The sequence below is a fragment of the Erinaceus europaeus genome, chromosome 9, assembly GCF_950295315.1.
Source record: "Erinaceus europaeus chromosome 9, mEriEur2.1, whole genome shotgun sequence".
In the NCBI taxonomy this organism is placed as follows: domain Eukaryota; kingdom Metazoa; phylum Chordata; class Mammalia; order Eulipotyphla; family Erinaceidae; genus Erinaceus; species Erinaceus europaeus.
This window is the reverse complement of record NC_080170.1, coordinates 66,420,086-66,440,761: the sequence shown is the minus strand read 5'-3', so window position 1 is coordinate 66,440,761 and position 20,676 is coordinate 66,420,086. Positions and strand designations below refer to the sequence as shown.

The 20,676-nt window shown below is 43.2% G+C and overlaps 1 protein-coding gene, 1 long non-coding RNA gene and 1 pseudogene across 4 annotated transcripts in view; 2 read left to right on the top strand and 1 right to left on the bottom strand.

Moving 5' to 3' along the window:
* LOC132540421 (uncharacterized) overlaps window positions 1-20,676 on the top strand; it is a 216,491-nt gene that overhangs the window by 64,617 nt on the left and 131,198 nt on the right. The gene's annotated exons all lie outside the window — the stretch shown is intronic.
* Window positions 1-20,676, top strand: part of DDR2 (discoidin domain receptor tyrosine kinase 2) — a 158,776-nt gene that overhangs the window by 6,902 nt on the left and 131,198 nt on the right. The window contains exon 2 of one of the 3 annotated variants that reach the window (XM_060198096.1): window positions 14,769-14,908. The exons of the other annotated variants lie outside the window; for them this stretch is intronic. Coding sequence (XP_060054079.1) covers window positions 14,801-14,908 — 108 coding nt within the window. The 5' untranslated portion in view covers window positions 14,769-14,800. The remainder of the gene's footprint in view (window positions 1-14,768; window positions 14,909-20,676) is intronic. 3 annotated transcript variants of the gene reach the window in all.
* On the bottom strand, window positions 19,382-19,701 carry LOC103122701 (large ribosomal subunit protein eL33-like; annotated as a pseudogene).

Sequence of the window (20,676 nt, the reverse complement as noted above, 5' to 3'; positions counted from 1 at the left end):
GCCCCAACAATTTCCTTTTGTCCTTTGCTGGCCTGTAGGATTTCTACCTCTAAGCTCCCAGTATTCCTCCACATCCATATCCCAATCAACCAAGTAGTTGCCAACATTCCTAAGATTGAGTCAATCAAAATGCTGAGACTGTCTCTTGTTGTTCTAGATACATGTGTAAACATCAGCCACTCAAGCATTTACTGACCTCCCTTTCACTAGGAACTCCATGCCTTGTAACCTGGGAGAGAAAGAGGCCATTGAAAGAAGGGCAGAATTATTTTGGGTCTTATTTCCAATCTGAACTTAAGTAGGAATATTGAAAGGAATTTCAGAGCTTTAGGTCTAAGTTCTCATGTGATTTGGGTAGAGTTAGGACCTAGAGGCATCTGGCAAAGAAGTTCATGGGGAGTTAGTTAGAAAAAAATCTTGTACAAACAAATGAATCTGGGTTGCACTTGAGCTGAAAGGTGCAGACCCCAGACATGTTTAAAATGTTGCTTTATGCAAAAAAGCAAAAGTTAAGGCACTAGCAGGCCCCTCTGATTTTATTTGGAAACAAATTAATCTTAATTGTTCCAAAAAAGTATTAAAGCAGTCATAATGGGGGAGTCCTATATTGAAAAATCCTTTTACCTTGCATGTTACATTTTAGCTTATATATATAAAACAAAGTATCTAGTGCCCGTGAGTGAGCAGGGTAGACTTATAATATTTTCAGTACTTATTAGAGGTCTTCAGTCTACCCTCTGTAAGAATAAGGTAGACTTTTACCTACAAGTGGATCCTGAATTTGCTCAGCTACAGTCTTGTGCTGTGGAGAGTACTGTGAGGCACATTCAAACACACATTTAAATGAGGGAGGCTATGATCATTCCTGTTATGATATGATCCAGCATGAAGGGCAGGGACCTGCTCTGTACATCATGGGGACTTAACACACTTCCTTCCAAATCAAGTGAAAGGACCGCCAATGGACTGAGATATCTGAACCTTTGTCACTTCCTTTTGTCAGATGGTATCCTTCCTGCCCCACCCCACCCTCCACTCCCAGCCAGGCAATGGACTCTAAGGTGATGCAGACTCAAAGGCAGTGCTCTCTGCCTCACACCCCCTGAGAGTAGTGGCTCCTCCCACCACTGGGAGTGCAGTGGGGTGGAGATGGGGGTGGCAGTGGGCACTAGAAAGTGAGTGGAGCATCCAGAAGGCTAGAGGGAAACACCCTTGGTGGACAAGTGTGATATCGACTCTGTGGAGTGAGCCAGGCATGTAGAAGAGCTTTGGCTCTCTGCTCTCAGGGGTGTCTGAATTAGATCACCCAGAGCTGATTAATATCTGGACCTCTTTTGTAAAATTTCACCCCCTCACCCCAAGTCCTGAGATGATCAGTTATTTGAACATTACTAAAATATATACAGCCATGAAACTAGGCAGTTGCTTCAGTGCTTAGAATTCCTGTACTATGAAGCCAGACCTCCCACCTTTGTACCCCATAAAGATCTTTGGTCCATACTCCCAGAGGGATAAAAAATAGGGAACCTTCCAGTGGAGGGGATGGGATATGGAACTTCGGTCGTGGGAATTGTATGGAATTGTACCCCTATTATCCCACAATCTTGTTGATCATTATTAAATCACTAATAAAATAAAATTTTAAAAAAGAATGCTTGTAAAACTACTATAAAGCTGAATATATAATACAAGTCACACAACATAAGCAACTCAATATAGCTAATTAAGATAGTTATTTCAAGGAGTAGATAGCATAATGGTTATGCAAAGAGACTTTCATGCCTGGGGCTCCAAAGTTCTTGGTTCAGTCACTCAGTAGAACTCATATGTTGTCAAGCATGTGAACTCAGGTTCATGTCCCTGGTCCCCACCTGCAGAGGGGATGCTTCATAAGCAGTGGAGCAGTGCTGTACATGTCTCTCCTTCTCTGCTTCTCATCTTCTACCAACAAAAAATGGAGGAGTCATGCAGGCACTGAGCCCCAACAGTAACCCTGATGGCAAAAAAAGAAAACAAGAAAACATTATTTCAATGTGGCAGATGATGTGGTTTTTAAAATTAACCACTGGTGTGGAGATTAAATCAGGACATACACAGTGGACCCATGTGGCAAATGGGCCTGGTTTACACTCATCTGGGTCTGTCATTTAAATGTAAGCCTCAAGAGGTCCCATGGGAATGATTCCAGATTCAGTACCCATTATCAGTAGCTAGAGCTGAACTGTGTTCTGGTTAAGCTGTGTGTGTGTGTGCGTGTGCGTGTGTGTGTGTTTCATATTCAGGTAGAAAATGCCTGTTAGTGGAAGTGTGTGAAACAAGTAGTTATTAATAACCTCCAAGGTTTATGAGTTCAGGAAAATCAGGTCTTATACTTATCCCAAACTCTGCTTGTCAGCACTGGTCAAATGTTAGCTTTAATAACGTGTAATTAGATAATAAGTCAAATTTACTCATGTGGAGATAAAGTTAGCCCTGTAGCTCTATTGAAATCATTCCACAATGAGCATCCAGTCCAGTTCCTCACAGAAACAAGGACAGAATCATTCTGTGTTGTGTATTGTAGAGAACTCAGCCTGGGAGTCCGGGGGACGGGGAGGGGGGGAGGTAGCACAGTGGTTTAACAGCAAGTGGTGCAAAGTAGAAGGACCAGAGGAAGTATCCTGGTTCGAGCCCCCGGCTACCCACCTGCAGGGGAGTCACTTCACAAGCGGTGAAGTAGGTCTACAGGTGTCTATCTTTCTCTCCTCCTCTCTGTCTTCCCCTCCTCTCTTCATTTCTCTCTGTCATATCCAACAACGATGGCAACAATAATAATTACAACAATAAAGCAACAAGAGCAACAAATAGGAATAAATAAATAAATAAATAATAAATAAAAAAAAACAATTGCTAGAACTTCTGGACATCTTATGGTTCCACCACACCCCTACCCCAAGGATGCATTTGTACATATTATGACTTACTACTTAAAACAAACAAACAAACAAAAACACTGGGATTCCATTTGTCTCAGGAAAGCTTGTGTTTGTTTCTTTATTGCCACCTGGCTATTGCTAGAATTCAGTACCTGAGAGACTCTACTGATTCCATCATTGCCAGCAGCCATTTTTTTCTTCTTTTCTTTTCTCTAGATAGAGGAACACACACACACACACACACACACACACACACACACACACACACACACACACACACACGGGGGGGGGGGAGGGAGGGGGAGAGGAAGAGGAGGAGGGAGAGGGGGAGGGGGAGGAAGAGGGAGAGGGAGAGGGAGAGAGAGACTGAAACACTGCTCCACTGCTCACAAAGTGCTCCCATATGTGCTTATTGTGTATAAAGATTTCTGTGGGGCTGGGAAAACAGCATAGTGGTTATGCAAAAGACTCTCATGCTTCCAAGTCTCTGGTTCAACCCCTAGCCCAGCACCACTATAAACTAGAGTTGAGCAGTCTTTCTCTCTGTATTTCTCTCTCTCTCTTTAAAATAAACAAATTAAATATTTTTATGTTATTTAAAAATATTTTAAATTTATTTTTTATTTAAGAAAGGATAAATTAACAAAACCATAGGGTAGGAGGGGTACAACTCCACACAATTCCTACCACCCAATCTCCATATCCCATCCCCTCCCCTGATAGCTTTCCCATTCTCTATCCCTCTGGGAGCATGGACCCAGGGTCACTGTGGGTTGCAGAAGGTAGAAGGTCTGGCTTCTGTAATTGCTTCCCCGCTGAACATGGGCGTTGACTGGTTGGTCCATACTCCCAGTCTGCCTCTCTCTTTCCCTAGTAGGGTGGGTCTCTGGGGAAGCAAAGCTCCAGGACACACTGGTGGGGTCTTCAGTCCAGGGAAGCCTGGCCGGCATCCTGATGGCATCTGGCAGCTGGTGGCTGAAAAGAGAGTTAACATACAAAGTAAAATAAATTGTTGAGCAATCATGGACCCAAAGGTTGAAATAGTGGAGAGGAAGTGTTAGGGGGGTACTCACTGCAAACTCTAGTGTACTTCTGCTTTCAGGTATATATTTTGCACTAGTTTATGGATACGTGTGAACATATGCTCTCTTTCACAGAACCTGGTCTATATCTAGGTTTTGGGACTTTGTTAGAAAGTGAACCACCTAGGATGGAATTAGAGAATACTACGAAAGGAAAGGTCTCACCCGAGTAATGAAGCTGAAGGGTTGTCATTCCACACATGAAGTCTCTGGACATAGTCTGAGCTGAAGCATGTTGAGGTGGCAATCGTTGTGTTGATTAGGTTGCGATCAGCAGATGCAATATTTTTTGATATGGATTGGGAGAGGCATGCAGGAAAGTGGGCCCCACCCTAAGGTTCCAGGACTGGGGGAAATATAGGCTCTATAGTGGAGATGTGAGGTTCCTGCTGTCTTAGGGTTCAAAAAGACAATGGATAGTTAATGTTATCATCACATTATTTGGTAATTGGGTTAACTTTGAAAAGTCCTTTTGTTAGGGTTTGCTGTATAGTACCCAGTATCTTGTATATAACTGTGCCATTGGTTGCTTCTGGTCTACTTGGTCTAGGTTTTTGAGAGGGTCCGCATATCAAATACACAGCCTTTAAAAACTTTATTCATTTCCCCCCTTGTTTATCGTCATTGTTGTTATCATTATTAATGTAATTATTGCTGTTGTTGTTGGATAGGACAGAGAGAAATCAAGAGAGGAGGGGAAGACAGAGGGAGAGAGAAAGATGGACACCTGCAGACCTGCTTCACCACCTGTGTAGCAACCCACCTGCAGGTGGGGAGCTGGGGGCTCAAACTGGGATCCTTATTGGATCCGCCATGTATACTTAATCCGCTGAGCCACTGCCCAGCTCCTCAAATTAAATATTTTTAAAATACTCCTGTGTAACACTTGACTCATATGATCTTTTTAAATTTTATTTTATTTTATTGCTATCAGGGCTATCTGTGGGGCTCTATGCCTACACAATGAATCCCTGTGGCTCAGTCTTCTCTCTTTCTCTTTCTCTCTCTCTTCCTTCCTTCCTTCCTTCCTTCCTTCCTTTCTTTCTTTCTTTCTTTCTTTCTTCCTTTCTTTCTTTGTTTTTCTTCCTTCCTTCCTTCCTTCCTTCCTTCCTTTGTTTCCTTCCTCCCTTTCTTTTTCTCTTTTTTTCTTCTCTTTTTTTTCTTCCTTTTTTGACAAAAATAGAGAGAAATTGAGAAGGAAGGGGGAGATAGAGAGCGAGAGAGACACCTGCAACACTGCTTCACCACTCTTGAAGCTTTCCCCACTGCAGATAGGGACTGGATACTTGAACCTGAGTCCTTTCATGTGATAACATTTGCATTCAAGCAGTGTGCCACCATGAAGGCTCTACTGCTATTTCTTTCTTTCTTTTTTTCTTTCTTTTTTTTTTTTTTTTTTTTTTTTTACCAGAGCTCTGGCTTATGGTGGTGCAGGGGATTGAACCTGGGACTTTGGAGCCTCAGGTATGAGAGTCTTGTTTTGCATAACTATTATGCTATCTCCCCCTGCCATAATTCTGTTTTTTTTTTTGTTTTCTTTTTTTTTAATTTTTAATTTTTTATTTAAGAAAGGATTAGTGAACAAAAGCATAAGGTAGGAGGGGTACAACTCCACACAATTCCCAACAACCAATCCCCATAACCCACCCCCTCCCATGGTAGCTTTCCCATTCTCTAACCCTCTGGGAGCAATTCTGTATTTTTTTAAAGATATATTTCTTCATTTACTAAGAAGAAAGAAATACTCTCACCCTCTCACTATCATTTTTATCAGAAGGGTAAAATCACATATTCACAAGACCCCAACTCTGGTTAGAAAAAAGTTGTATGGGACCAGGTGGTGACATACCTCGTTGAACACACATATTACAATGCATGAGTACGTGGGTTTGAGCTCCCGGTCCCCACCTGCAGGGGAAAGCTTTATGACTGGTGAAGCTGTGTTGCAGTTATTCTCAGTCTCTCTCCCTTTTCATCACCCCTTTCCCTCTTGATTTCTGGCTGTCTCTATCCACTAAGTAAAGATAATTAAAAAGTAAAGAAAAAGATGTACCCATTTGCTTATTAATAAGAGAGAACCAGAGCATCACTCTAGCTTGAACCCAGGGCCTCTTACATATCCTATCACTGTTTGGGTATCTGCCTGCTTGGGGATCTGCTCCTTATAAGTCTGTCTCTCCCATTGTCAGTGGGTCTCAAAATTTAGTGTGCACCAGGCTCGCCTTGTGAGCAGCTCAGGAGAGAGTGTTATGGGTAGAGTACTAGACTTGCAACCATAAGGTTCCATCTTTCTCTCTCTCTCTCTCTCTCTCTCTCTCTCTCATTAATAAGTAAATGAGAAAACATCTTTTTTCTAACCAGAGCTGGGACCTTGTGCAAGTATGATTTTACTTTTCTCACAAACACACAAGTGAGAGAAAGAGATTAACAAAGGAAAAAGCTGCATAGCATTAGAGCTTCCTCCAGTGCCATGGCACCTCCCATGTGGTACCAGAATTCAAACCTGGAGACACATGCATGGCAAGGCACCCATCTGACCTGGTAGGCTCTCTCTCTCCTGGATTAGTCTTTCAAAAGCTGAGTGAAATTTCAATGTGAAAAAAAATCAGAGATATTTTTCCAAAATCAGGTCCCTAGACTTACTGAGTAAATTTTCTTTCTTTGCCCAGTATTTAGAGAAACTGTATTTGACATTTTTATTGTATTTTTGTTTTTTTAATGTGGTGTAGAAAATTGAGTCCAGGTCCTCACTCATGCGTGCATTGCTGTGCAACCTCCCTGGTTCAGTTTTCAGTTTATAGTTTTGCATGTCACCATCTTGCATGTTCAGTGCTGTCCAGTAATCCAAAGGATGAATAGAGGGGGGAATCATTCTCAATAGAGATGACGTCTTTGAGAATAAATGCTTTTGGCCAGATCTTTGGAAAATGTAGGGAGACATGTTTAAAATCACTTCATATATTCAGTCTAGAGTCTCTCCTGGAGGCTGAGTTTGGCAGAGAGCCTCCAAGGAGTTGCTGGAAATCACTGCTCTGTGAACAATAACACAAACTTGCCGGGCACTCTAGGGGGGAGAGAATTCCTCCTGTTTACATAGACTAAGCACAAGCGGCCCAGGAGATGGTGCACTGGCTGGAGTGTTGAACTTGAAATCATGAGGTTGCAAGTTCAGCCCCCAGTATTGCATAAACCAGAGTGATGGTCTGTTTTTCTCTGTCTCTATTTCTTGCTCTGTATAAATAAATAGATAAATAAATAAATAAATTAGGGCCAGGTGGTGGCACATCCAATAGAACATGTACATTATCATACCAAGTTCAAGTCCCTGGTCCCCACCATGAGAGGTAGAGTAATGCTGCAGGTGTCTCTCTTCCCCTCTGTCGCTCACCTTCACTGTCTCTATATCTGTCTCTCACCATCTATCAAAAAGAAAAAAAAAAGGTAAAAATAGTCATCATCATAAATGATAGGGCCTTGTAAGCATGAAGCCCCAGTGATAATCCTGGTAGCAAACTGGTAAATTATCTAATGAATTAATTTATTAAAACAACTAGACTCAATTGAACTAAACAGGTTTAAGTGCCTTTAGGCTCAAGGTTAATTCTCCTAGTTGTTCCTAACTGGAGTGTGTGTGTGTGTGTGTGTGTGTGTGTGTGTGTGTGTGTGAGAGAGAGAGAGAGAGAGAGAGAGAGAGAGAGAAAGAAGGCAGGGAAGATATACAGAATTATAAAATTATGGAAGTATAAGTCCACACAAATTCCCACTATCAGACGTCTGTGTCCCCATTCCCTCCACTGGAAACTGCAGTGGTTCTCCCAAGGTCAGAGATATGGGTTGGCTATTATTTCTATAACTATATGTATTTGTACATTTTTTCTATGATGCTAAGTTCTCTTCCTTTCTAAGTACACCTACACCTATTACTACTTCCGGATATCTTTCCTATTTTCCTCTTCTGTCTCTGGGTTCTGATGGAATTGGGTTTCAGAGCTCTGTAGTCATCTTCCCCTAACATTTCTCCCCCTCTGGGAATGTAGACCAAATTCTTTTTGGAGTATAGAAGTTCTGGATTCTGTAATTGCTTCTCCACTGGACATGGGCATTGGCAGGATGATCCATACTCCCAGCCAGACATGGGTTTTTTCTGTTCTGTTCTCTTCTTAAGTTGATATAAAATCAATATTTACTCAGCAACAGTTTTCTGTTGTCCTGTTTTTTAAAAAAATAATTAAATATCTCAGGGGCTAGGGAGATAGTATACTAGTTTTACAAAAGGACTTTCATGCCTAAGGCTCTTAGGTTCTAGGTTCAACCCTTACCACCACCATAAACAAAAGCTAAGCAGTGCTCTGGAAAAAAATAAAAACAAAATGTTGAAAAAAAAAATAAGCAGCTTAGAAGGTCTTCTTTAGTGGCATATTACTTCCACTAGAAACCACAGTTCCCCTTCCCTACCATAGTACACTCAGTTCAGTACCCTGTTGTCAGCACATCCTCCGTAAACCAGCCAACTCAGCTTTCTAAATAAATTATGTGCAGGTCCACATGTGTCCTTTAAAAGATTTACATCAGGGGTTGGGTGGTAGCACAGCGGTTTAAGCGCACATGGAGAGAAGCGCAAGCATGGGCACAAGGATTCCAGTTCGAGTCCCTGGCTCCCCACCTGCAGGGGAGCTGCTTCACAGGTGGTGAAGCAGGTCTGCAGGTGTCTATCTCATCTATCTCTCTCTCCTCTCTGTCTTCCCCTCCTCTCTTCATTTCTCTCTGTCCTATCCAATAGCAATGGCATCAATAACAACAACAATAATAACCACAACAACAATAAAACAACAAGGGCAACAAAAGGGAAAAAAACCGTCTCCAGGAGCAGTGGATTCATGGTGCAGGCACTGAGCCCCAGCAATAACCCTGGAGGCAAAAAAAAAAAGATTTACATCTTTAATTTATAAGATTGAGATAACCAGGATATCATCCTGGCATATGAACTGCTGAGGATCAAACCCAGGGCCTGAGGCATGCAAGTCCTGTGCTTTACTCATCTGAGCCACCTTCTAGTCACCCACATGTGTCTCTTAAAGCAATGTCTTGAAGCTCAGGTGAATTCTCCCACTGATCACCTACTTCACCTGTTAACCTACCAATGTCCATCCCTCCCAGAAAGTTGAATATACCAGGAAGTGGGTTTTTGTTGTTGTTTGTTTTGTTTTTAAGTACTTACTAAGTGCTTTGAAGGGAGAAAGAAAATTCAGTCTTTTTTCAACTTGGTTGTTTTCCTCTAGTTCTATGGACTGATCCACTACCCATGCCTTTTCTGAAATAGGAGTTTGGGAGCTATTGTAGCGATATTCTCACCAGGGAGAAGTACAGCAGACCGATATCTCTCATTCTGAGGTGGACAGATGTCCATCATCTCAGGAAATGCCCTCCATTGGAAGAATCCATCCCAAACCATTTCCTAGCTCTTAACTCTCCAGACACCCTCATAGGCTAAATTCCCTGGCTCCCTAAAAAATAAGATTGGCTTCACGTTTCGTTTGCTTGTTTTTGTTTTTTAAAATTTCTGGTCATGAAACAGAAAAGGGGAACTCAAACCCCCAAGCCTGAGAGCTTGTTACCAAGTGCCAAGGTTTGGTGCTCATCACTCAAAATGTCACTTTACAAAAAGGTGAGGGTTGCTGCAAGGAAAACGAATTTATTTATGTTAACAGAGCTATTTATGTTAACACTGCTCAGCCCTGGCTTATGGTAGTATGGGGGACTGAATTTGAGAGTACAGAACCTCAGGGATGAAAGTCCTTTGCATAACTATTATGTGCTCTCCCTGGCCCAAACATGAGTTTATTGTCAGGTTCTAGTGACTGAGAAGATGGTAGATTTGTGTTTCAAAAAAGAAGTCATTTTCTTCTTGGCCTATGGCCTGGGATTTTTACAGGAAAGGAAAAGGAACAGTAGGTCACTGAGAGAAGGAAAAGGGGTTGAGTCCCATGGCTGAGGAATTATCAGAGCACAAGCACCAGGCCTGAGTGGCCTATGCCCCACAAAATCTGAGCTGTATTGCCCAGTACCCTCTGTGGGGCAGCCTCCAAATCTTTTCCTGTGGGACTTGGTGTTTCCCTCAGATTTGTTCCTCTCCCTCCCTCTGTGAGTGGCATCTAGCTCAGCAACACACAGCACAGGAGAACATTCTTTATCATTGAGCAGGAGCTAAAGAGACTGCCAAGAAAGAAAGTGGTAAATCAGGGGAGTGCAAGATGGAGACTTTAATTGCTACTAACAACTGCGCACTTACACACCCATGATGTGGTAAGCACTTTTCCTAGATGGCTACAATTCTTCCTGCTGACTGTGTGGGCTGATGGTTATTATCTGTTTAATGATTAAACAAATAACTTCCAAGATCACCCAGTTTGTAGATCTGTTAAGTGAGGAAGTAACTCCATGGCTTTCACATACTTGGGCCTGTAAGGTTGTTGGTGTGGTTGGATCTCACCAGCCACCTGAGGTGAGGAGGCTCCTTCCAGGGAGAGTTTTTCTCCTTTGGGGGACTTTATCACCTAGCAGGATTGACCTCTGCCTCCTTCACTCCCCAGTCTTTAGAAATGTCATTTGAAGACATCTGGCCCCAGCTCTCCTTTCCTATGGTAATGTGATGGGTGATAGTGAGTGCATTCCAAGAGCTGGTGTTTGTAAACATTCCCATAAACATGGGCTGGGGGGTGGCTAGTGCAAGTTTTTCTGGTATGGTGAGGTAATCCTGTGTACCAAAGGTCAGCATTTGTGGCTGACATTTGGAGACATTTGGATGTTTTCTCCTACTGGAGAGACTCCCACTCCCAAGCTTTACTCGGGATCTCCAAGATGTTAAGCTTGGAGACACTTGTGTTACTCTGTGTGGCCGCTGTGCACAATTAGGTTTCTAGAAATTGGCAGCTTATCAGAACTTGGACTGAAGTCTGTGTATTTCACCAAAGTAAAAGACTCTGGGGTGGGGGGGGAGGGTTCAAGTTTTGGATCATGATGGCAGAGGAGGACCTAGTGGTAGTTGAATTGTTATGTGGAAAACTGGGAAATTTATGCATGTACAAACTATTGTATTTTACTGTCAACTGTAAACCATTAATCCCTTAATTATGAGATTAAAAAAGAAAGAAAGAAATTGTCAGCTTATGGCAGTCACTCAGTACCCTGCCTAAGCACAGGGTACCATATTGTGCCAGCTCAGAGAGAATGAAGGGAGGAATGAGGTCATTACCTCTGTCAGAACATAACCACCCTAACATGCAGAGCAGAAAACCCAAGGTACAAAGTATAGTTCTCTGATACTGGAGTGTTTTCAATTTTAATTTTTTAAATATGGACTTACTGTTTTTCAATTTTGATGGGATGGAGAGGGGAGACAGAGAAAAAGAAAGAAAGAGAGACACCTATAGCACTGCCTCACAGCTTGTGAAGCTTCCCCCATAGATGGGGACTGGGGATTTGAACCCAGGTCCTTGCTCATGGTAATGCTCCTGGTAATTTCTAGTGCCTGGCCCCATATTTTCAATTAAAAAAAAAAGGTCGTTAACTGTGGGGCCAGGTCACCATAGCACACATAATACAAAGTACAGTGGACACACACAAAGATCCATGTTTGAGCTCCCGCTTTCTACCTGTGGGGGTGGGGTGGGGGGGTGGGGAGGTGTCACTTCGTGAGCAGTGAAGCAAGTGTACAGGTGTCTATCTTTCTCTCCTTCTTGCTATCTTCCCTTCCCCTCTCAATTTCTCTCTGTCCTATCAAATGAAAAGAAAAAAAAAGCTACCAGATGTGGTAGATTCTTGGTGCTGACACCAAGCCCTGGTGATGGGAGGCAAATCAAACAAACAAACAACAAACAAAGCCCCAACAACCCAGCTTTTTCATGTATGCATTGGATTGTTCTCAAAGACTGCTCCAGTAATGGACAACAAATTGTCTTTGAGTAGAGGGATGGTAGTCTGAGGTGGAATTAAGACTGACTGGTGATTGTTCTGTTGGGTTGTCGTAAAAGTCATGACACATTTTTACATAAAAAAATATGTCATGGGAGTCAGGCAGTTGTGCAGTTGGTTAAGTGCAGGTGGTGCAAAGTGCAAGAACTGTCGTAAGGATCCCAGTTTGAGCCCCCTGCTCCCCACCCGCAGGGAAGTCACTTCGTAAGTGGTGAAGCAGGTCTGCAGGTGTCTATCTTTCTCTCCCTCTCTGTCTTCCCCTCCTCTCTTCCTTTCTCTCTGTCCTATCCAACAATGACGACATCAATAACAACAACAATAATAACTGCAACATACAACAGCAAAAAGACAAGGGCAACAAAAGGGAAAATAAATAAATAAATAAATATAAAAAACAATAAAAAAAACTTATGTCATGACTTTTCTGACAACCCAATATGTTGTCCAGGAGTCCCTGCAGCCTTTGAGAATCATGCAGGAATCAGTGGGTCAAAGCCACTCAGTCATAAGAAGGACAATACCTTGGTGTTTATGGTACCAAGAAGGAGCCTGGAGGGACTGTGCTTAGGATCCCGACAGATGGAAAGTGTCAGATGATCAGACATGGGTGATAAGGAATCAAAGCAAAAGATCAAACCAAACAAAGCCAAATAAAAACAAACTCTTAGATACAGAGAACAGATTGACAGTCTCCAGAGGGAAAGGCTGAATGGAGAGAGGGGAAAAGAAAGTGTATCCTTTGGGATTGGATGGAATCTAGACATTGGGTATTGTGTTCAGACATCATATAATGCAGCTGTGCACCTGCCACTTGCATGATATTGTAAGCCAGTGTTTCTTCAACAAAAATTCTATTAATGGGTCGTGTGAGGGGGTAATATGTTTCTGCAAAAAGACTTTCGTGCCTGTGACTACAAAGTCCTAGGTTCAGTCCCTCGTATCACCTTTAGCCAGAGCTCCCTCCACCCCCCCACATACACATCCATCCATCTATCTTTCTGTATCTTGTTCTAATTAAAATAAAGCAAATAAAATATTTTTAGAAGTTTCTCTTAATAAAGCTACCCAGTTACTAAAAAGGTGATGTGCCTTTTGCAATAAAAGGGATAGAATTTTAGGTGATTATGTTCAGTGGAATAAATAAAGAAGTGTAAGGGTCCATTCATTCATAAGATAGGGATAATGAAGATAAATGAGATTGCAAAAATATAATAGCAAAATTAACTCTTAAGAGTCTATGTAAACTGTTGTGATTATTGGTGGGAAGAAAGAGGAAAAGTCAGGTTGTGGGGGGGTTTCTGGTGTGGTGGCCCTGGAACTTTGGTGGTGGATGTGTTGGAACTTAAACACATATAGAGCTGTGGAACTAGATTCCTAAAATCTTACAAATAGAAAAGAAAATAGCAAAAGTGAAAATTTACTTTGAAAATATTTCCATAGAACATTATTTCATAATAATAGTAATACTCAGTTGAATTTCCTCCTTTAGTTTCCTTCTCCCATAAGGGTATAGAGGGGTTTTCCAGAGCCTGAGTGACATGTGACACTGTGACAGATGGCACCCAGGAGTAGGTGTGTGTATCTGTGTTCAGTAGAGTCAGATAGCAGAGATTTTTTTAAATATAAAACAAGAGTTGACAAAATATCTTCCTTGGTGGGAATTGTGTGGAGTTGTACCCCTCCTACCTTATGTTTTTGTTCACTAATCCTTTCTTAAATAAAAAATTAAAAAAAAAAAAAAAGAATTATCTAAGATGTCAAGCAAAAAAAAAAAAAAAAAACAAGTTCAGGTTCTTCTCCTGGAAAAGCATCTTGTTAAGTTAGAAGTGAATTCTTCCTTTAATCTACTAAATTTCTACCCTAAGAAATTATATATAAATTACTAATAAAATGTCTTAATTCTCATAACAAAAAAAATATCTTCCTTGGATAATATGTTGCTTTGCCAAGTTTGGACCCAGGTTTGAGCCTGGTTACTACTGCACTGGAGGAAGCTTCATTGTTGTCTCTCTCTCTCTCCCACTGCTGAAAAAGTCAGTGCAGTGAAACCCCTGAAACAACAAAAAGGAAACAGGTTACTATCTATGTTAGCATGTAGAGTGTTTTTTTAAAAAGCACTCTTAAGATCTGTTTATGTATTTGCTATGAAAAAGAGGGAAAGACCAAGTGCTGCTTAGCTCTGACATAATATAGTACCGGGGATTGAACCTGCAGCCTTTCAGGCTTCAGGTGTGTGAGCCCTGTGCTCAAATGTGCCATGGTATCTTCTCAGCCTGTTGTTACAATTTTAATGATGTAATAGAAAACACATTAAGAATCCTCAGTTGTCAGGTCCAGGAGATGACTCACCCAGTAGAACACAGATGTTACCATGCATAAGGACTAGAGTTCAAGCTCCTGGTCCCCATCTGTGGGGGTGAGGTGGGGGGGGCTTCATGAGTAGTGGAGCAGTGCTACATATTTCTCTTTCTGTTTCTGTCTCTGCCCATCTCCAACTCTCTCTGTCTGTCGCCCTCTACTAAAAAAAAAGGGGAAAGGGAAAAAATTACCTTGGGAATGATGTAGCCATGTGGGCACCAAGTCCTGGTGATAACCCTGATGGCAAAAAAAAGTAGGAAAGAAAGAAAAGAAAAAGATCAGTGAGAATAGGTGATATACCCCACCAACAGCACATCTTGGGGGGGGGGCCTGGGATCCATCCAGTCCCTCCTTTGCTATTTCTGTTTGCTAGTGGATGAAAGCCTGAATGAAGCATATGCTTGTTGTAAATCAGAGCTCTGCCTTCTCCCCCTCCATCAAGGACAACCTACAAGTGGTTCGATGCTCTAGAAAATGCCAAGGCTTGTGGCTGGAAAAAAAGAAATCACAACCATATTGGAGAAGCAGAAGCTGGGGCTCTCAAGGAGCCTACTCTGTGGAGAATGTTCTGCAGCCCTTGAGGTGAGACTGGGAGCTAGAGCTTTGTCTCTGTGTGAGGCCCGGGTGTGACTAGAAGGGAGCTCTGAGCAATTGGTCTGCATCTTTTTTTTTTTTTAATTTATCTATTTATTTAAGAAAGGAGACATTAACAAAACCGTAGGATAGAAGGGGTACAACTTCACACAATTCCCACCACCCAATCTCCATATCCCATCCCCTCCCCTGATAGCTTTCCCATTCTCTATCCCTCTGGGAGCATGGACCCAGGGTCGTTGTGGGTTGCAGAAGGTGGAAGGTCTGGCTTCTGTAATTGCTTCCCCGCTGAACATGGGTATTGACTGGTCAATCCATACTCCCAGTCTGCCTCTCTCTTTCCCTAGTAGGGTGGGGCTCTGGGGAAGCGGAGCTCCAGGACACATTGGTGGGGTCTTCAGTCCAGGGAAGTCTGGTCGGCATCACGCTGGCATCCAGAACCTGGTGGCTGAAAAGAGTGTTAACATACAAAGCCAAACAAATTGTTCAACAATCATGGACCTAAAGGCTGGAATAGTGAAGATGAAGTGATGGGGGGGGGTACTCTCTGCAGACTTTTGTGTACTGCTTTCAGGTATATATTTTTCCCTGGTTTATGGACACATGTGGACATATGCGTTATCTCAGGGGACCTGGTCTATATCTAGGTTTGGGGATTTTATTGGGGAGTGGAACGCCTGGAATGGAATTAGAGAATACTATGAAAGGAAAGGTCTCACCTGAGTAATGAAGCTGAAGGGTTGTCATTCCACACCTGAAGTCTCTGGACACAGTATGAAGTGAAGCATGCTGGGGTGGCACTTGTTGCATTGATTAGGTTGCGATCGGCAGATGTAATATTATTTGATATGAATTGAGAGAAGCATGCAGGAAAGTGGGCCCCACACTAAGGTTCCAGGACTGGGGGAAATAGAGGCTCTGTAGTGGAAATGTGAGGTTCCTGCTGTCTTAGGGTTCAAGAAGACAATGGATAGTTATTGTTATCATCACATTATTTGGTAATTGGATTTACTTTGAAAAGTCCCTTTGTTAGAGTTTGCTGTATAATACCCAGCATCTTGTATATAGCAGTGCCACTGGTTGCTTCTGTTTGCCCTGGTCTAGGCTTTTGAGAGAGTCAACATATCAAAGACTCAGCCTATGTATTAAAAAGACTCAGTCTGTGCTTTAAAAAGTTTGAGACATACAATCAATTTTTCCCCTCTCATATTAATTAAATAGTGGTTTATATGACTACACTTTAATAGGAGTGTACATAAACACCATTCCCACCACCACAAGACTGTGTCCAATCCTATCCACCCACCCCCCCCAGCTCCCCCCCCCCCCGGCCTGGGAAGCTGAATGTCCACCCTCCCCCTCACCACAGGGTTTTTACTTTGTTGCCCTACTCTCGATTTAATCAGATCCTGTTTTAGTTTCCCTTTCTGTTCTTCTTTCTCAACTTCTGTTGATGAGTGGTGTCATCCCATACTCATCTTTGTCTTTCTGACTTAGTTCACTTAACATAATTCCTTCTAGCTCCATCCAAGATGGTCAGATAAGGTGGGTTCATTGTTCTTAATAGCTGCATAGTATACCATTGTGTATATATAACACAGCTTTCTCAGCCACTCTACTGTTGTTGAGCTCCTGGGTTGCTTCCAGGTTTTAGCTATTATGAATTGAGCTGCTTTGAACATAGGTGTACACAGATCTTTTTGATTGGGCATTATGGAATCCTTGGGGTATATCCCCAGGAAAGGAATTACTGGGTCATGTGGAAGGTCTATGTCTAGCTTTGTGAGAGTTCTCTAGAATGCTCTCCACAGAGGCTGGACCAATTTACATTCCCACCAGCAGCAGTGCACAAGGGTTCCTCTGTCCCCACAGCCTCTCCAACATTTGTTGCTGTTGTCCTTTTTGATGTATGCCATTCTCACAGGAGTGAGGTGGTATCTCAATGTTGTCATTATTTGCATCTCTTTGACAATCAGCGACCTGGAGCAGTTTTTCATATGTTTGTTAGCCCTTTGGATATCCTCTGAAGTGAATGTTCTGTTCATATCCTCTGCCCATTTTTGGATGGGGTCATTTGCTTTTTTGGCTAAATTTGCTGAACTCTTTGTATATTTTGGTGATTAGTCTCTTGTCTAATGTTTGGCATGTGAAGATCTTCTCCCATTCTGAGGGGTCTCTTTGTTTGTGTGATAGTTTCTTTGGCTGTGTGGTCTGCATCTTATGCTGCTGTCAGATGAGCACACAGAGGGTCTACAGACACAGGAAACCTGACATGGCTTGTCTTGTCCCATTATAAACTAATCCTGGGGGTCAGGTGGTAACACAACGGGTTAAGTGCACATAGTGTGAAGTGCAAGGACCGGCTTAAAGATCCTGGTTTGAGCCCCTGGTTCCCCACCTGCAGGGGTGGTCACTTTACAAACAGTGAAGCAGGTCTGCAGGTGTCTGTCTTTCTCTTCCCCTCCTCTCTTGATTTCTCTCTGTCCTATCCAACAACAATGACATCAATAGCAACAACAATAATAACCACAACAATTATAACAAAGACAACAAGGGCAACAAAAGGGGAAAAATAGCCTCCAGGAGCAGTGGATTCATGGTGCAGGCACCTAGCATCCCTGGGGCTCTGGATGAGTCTGGTTATCTTTGAATATTACAATTCTGCTCATCTCTGCATTTAAGTTGCCTTCCTCTAGCAACAGATTAGAGAAAAGTCATTTTTGCTAGAGCCACAGAAAGCAGAATGACCAAACAGTTATAAACTCTAGGTGGCACCTCTGATGTTTGAGAGCCACAGAACCAGGGGTTCCGAAGGTGGGGCCTTCACACCCTCCCTGCTTGATCTCTAGCCTGTAGCTCTGGATGCACCAGGGCATCACCCCTTGGGGACCCTGAATGTGGCTTGGATCCATTATACCCATGACTTCTGTCACTCTGACAAGGCTGTGGACTGAGTGAATATTCTGCAGGCTGGGAGTGGTATGTGCCCTAAGTGGTGAGAGGCTGGGTGGTATTTCCTCACCTTCCCCTGCATCTGTGTTCCCACTGTCCAGATACAACTTAGAGTAAGTATATAGTCCTTTTTGTGTATTCTCTAGCCCCATCCCATTACTCCTTAGACTAGACTTCATGTGATAAGATAGCTTGAGTTTCTTCCCATAGATTGTCTTGACACTATTCTCCACTTTTCCTCTCTCCCTCCTTCCCTTCTCTCTTCTTCCCTTCTTTCCTCTCCCTCTTTATTTCAAAATAGAGACAGAGATCCAGAGACAGAGGGTAAAAGAGGTCACAACACTGAAGCCTCTTTCAGTGTGGTGAGGGATGGTCTCAAACCTGGGTCACACCCATGGCAAAGCAGCATACTACCGAAGTGAGCTATTTCAAGAGCCCCTCCTTTCCTTTTGTCCAGCTTTCCCTTCCTTCCTTCCTTCCTTCCTTCCTTCCTTCCTTCCTTCCTTCCTTCCTTCCTTCCTTTCTTCCTTCCCTCCCTCCCTCCATTTCTTCTTTTCTTCCTTCCTTCCCTTCTTCCCTCCTTTTACTACATCCTTTGTACTGGAGAACAAAGAGGTCTTAGTGCTCTTGATGTACGCTTCAGAACAAACTCTTCCTAGCTGTGTTGAACCACCAACCAGAAGTGATCATAGGGTTATCTCTATTGTATTGGATTCCTCAAGTACTCACTCTGTATCTTTTAGAAATCACTAATCTGTCTCTTCTTTCTCTGTTAAACAATCTTCCTTTCTTTCATCCTGTCATTGTTTGGGCTTCATCACAATGAGGTGATTTTTTCAGGTAGAGAGAGACAGAAATAAAGAGGGAGAGGGGGGACACCACACCAATGAAGCTTCATACCCTTCAGTGGGAGCTGGGTCTGCACCTGAGTGACACACATGGCAAAGCTGCACAGTATCCAATTGAATTATTTTGCCAGCCTATACCATGCAACCCTAAGCTACTGTTACTAAAAGTGATCACTTCAACATCTCAGGCTTGTGCTCTTCCTAATCTTGCCTTGAAACCCAATGGGGCTCCTCCCAGTCCCACTAAAGGACAGTAGTTGGAACAATCTTAGTGTTTAAGCTCCCCAGGAAAGCCTTCTTGGTCTCCTCTCTCATCCAGAATGAGGTAGACTCCTCTTCTGAGAATAAGGAGATGGAATCTTCCAGTCTGTGTGGAGACTCCCAGTGTCTTGCCCTTGGGAAGAGCAAGCCATTTCACATCTGGGTCAATGCTGGCTTTGCACAGATTCTCTGGAACATGAGCATCAGACTGTGTGCACATCTGTTCCTCAGTGACCCTGTGCCTTCATGGGTCCCCAGAGCAGAAGGTGGACAGTTTGGAGATGGGATCCCCAAATCCTGTTAAGTTGTACTTCAGGTCTTGTGGGGTGGGCTCTGGCACAGATCTTTCTTTCTTTTACAAAGAAAATAAATCTATAATTTTATTTATTTTTCAGTAAATCTAAATCCTTACACTGATTCTGTGTCCAATGGCCTTAGTAAGAAGGTTGCTATGGAACTTGGCACGAACCATCTGCCTGTTTCCATGAGCACCCGTCACCTTTCCCCAGATTACTCTGGTTTTGTTAGGTTTCCCACCAGGAGTCACCATGTTGTTCTTTGCTTTGTACACATAAGTGCATTTCTTGCTGAGGTAAAATTCCATTTCAACTCGAGCATAAATGACTTTGATTTTTAAGAAGAGCTGTGTGCTCCCTCTGGTTCCAGAGGCCCTGCTTATAGCTAGAAAAAAATGGCTTTGGACCACAGCCTCCCAGCCATAGCTGCAGCTTCACATGTCCAGCAGACCTGTCCCCCCACCCCCCCCCCCGCCATGACAAGATGCACAACTCACCTGCACAGGCCCCAAGATGGCAGAAGAGACCACAGGCCCACCACACTCATTGGCACAGATTTTTCTGTTGCTGGGTATCTCCAGCCAGCCAGGGGACCCTCTCATGAATGTGAGCACCGGGGACCATCAGAATGGTCACAGAGCTGGTGGCTGTGTTTATGAAACCCTGGGAGGCGGGGGTGGGGGGGTGGGGTGGGGTGGTGGCAATCAGTGGCCTTTCCCTATTCCCCTTTCTCCTCTGTGATTCTCATTCTCTCACCTGCTTCCTCCTACCCTGTTTTTTTTCCTGTTCTCTTGTCTTTCTTTCTCTCTTTGTTACACACTCTTCCATTCTCTCTCTCCCCAGCTGGTTCTTTCAGCACCCTTGGGAGGTGGGCCTGTGGCCAGGACTCATTTCTCCTTTAAAGGAAATGCTCACACTCCCAGCTGTCACTTGCTTTTCCTTCCCAACTTAGGAGCCGTCTTTCTGCATCTTGTGTGGCCTTGGGACTATCATTTCTTAGGAAGCTATGCTGGGAAGCTCTGATTCTGTGAGTCCTGAAGGACATGTTCCCAAGACCACAAGGATAGCAGCCTAAGGATGGGGATAGCAGAGGCAATGGGTGGCAGTCAGGGACCATAGACAAATAGGGCCACAGGGAGACAATGAAGACATTTGGCATCATACAGTAGCATAACCCTCATCATCTGAGGTATTAGAGTTTGGCTGTGCCAGGATAATTCTAGAAAATGGAAACCCACAGTTTCCCTAATTAGAGAGCCATGGAGGTGGTGGGTGTGCCACCCAGGAGATAGGAGAGCCTACTAGAAGCAGAGGGAACAGTCTCCAAAGGGGTGTAGAGATAAGAGATGTCAGAGTTATGCCAACTTTCTTTGAAAGCATAGGTTAAGGAAGAGCCACA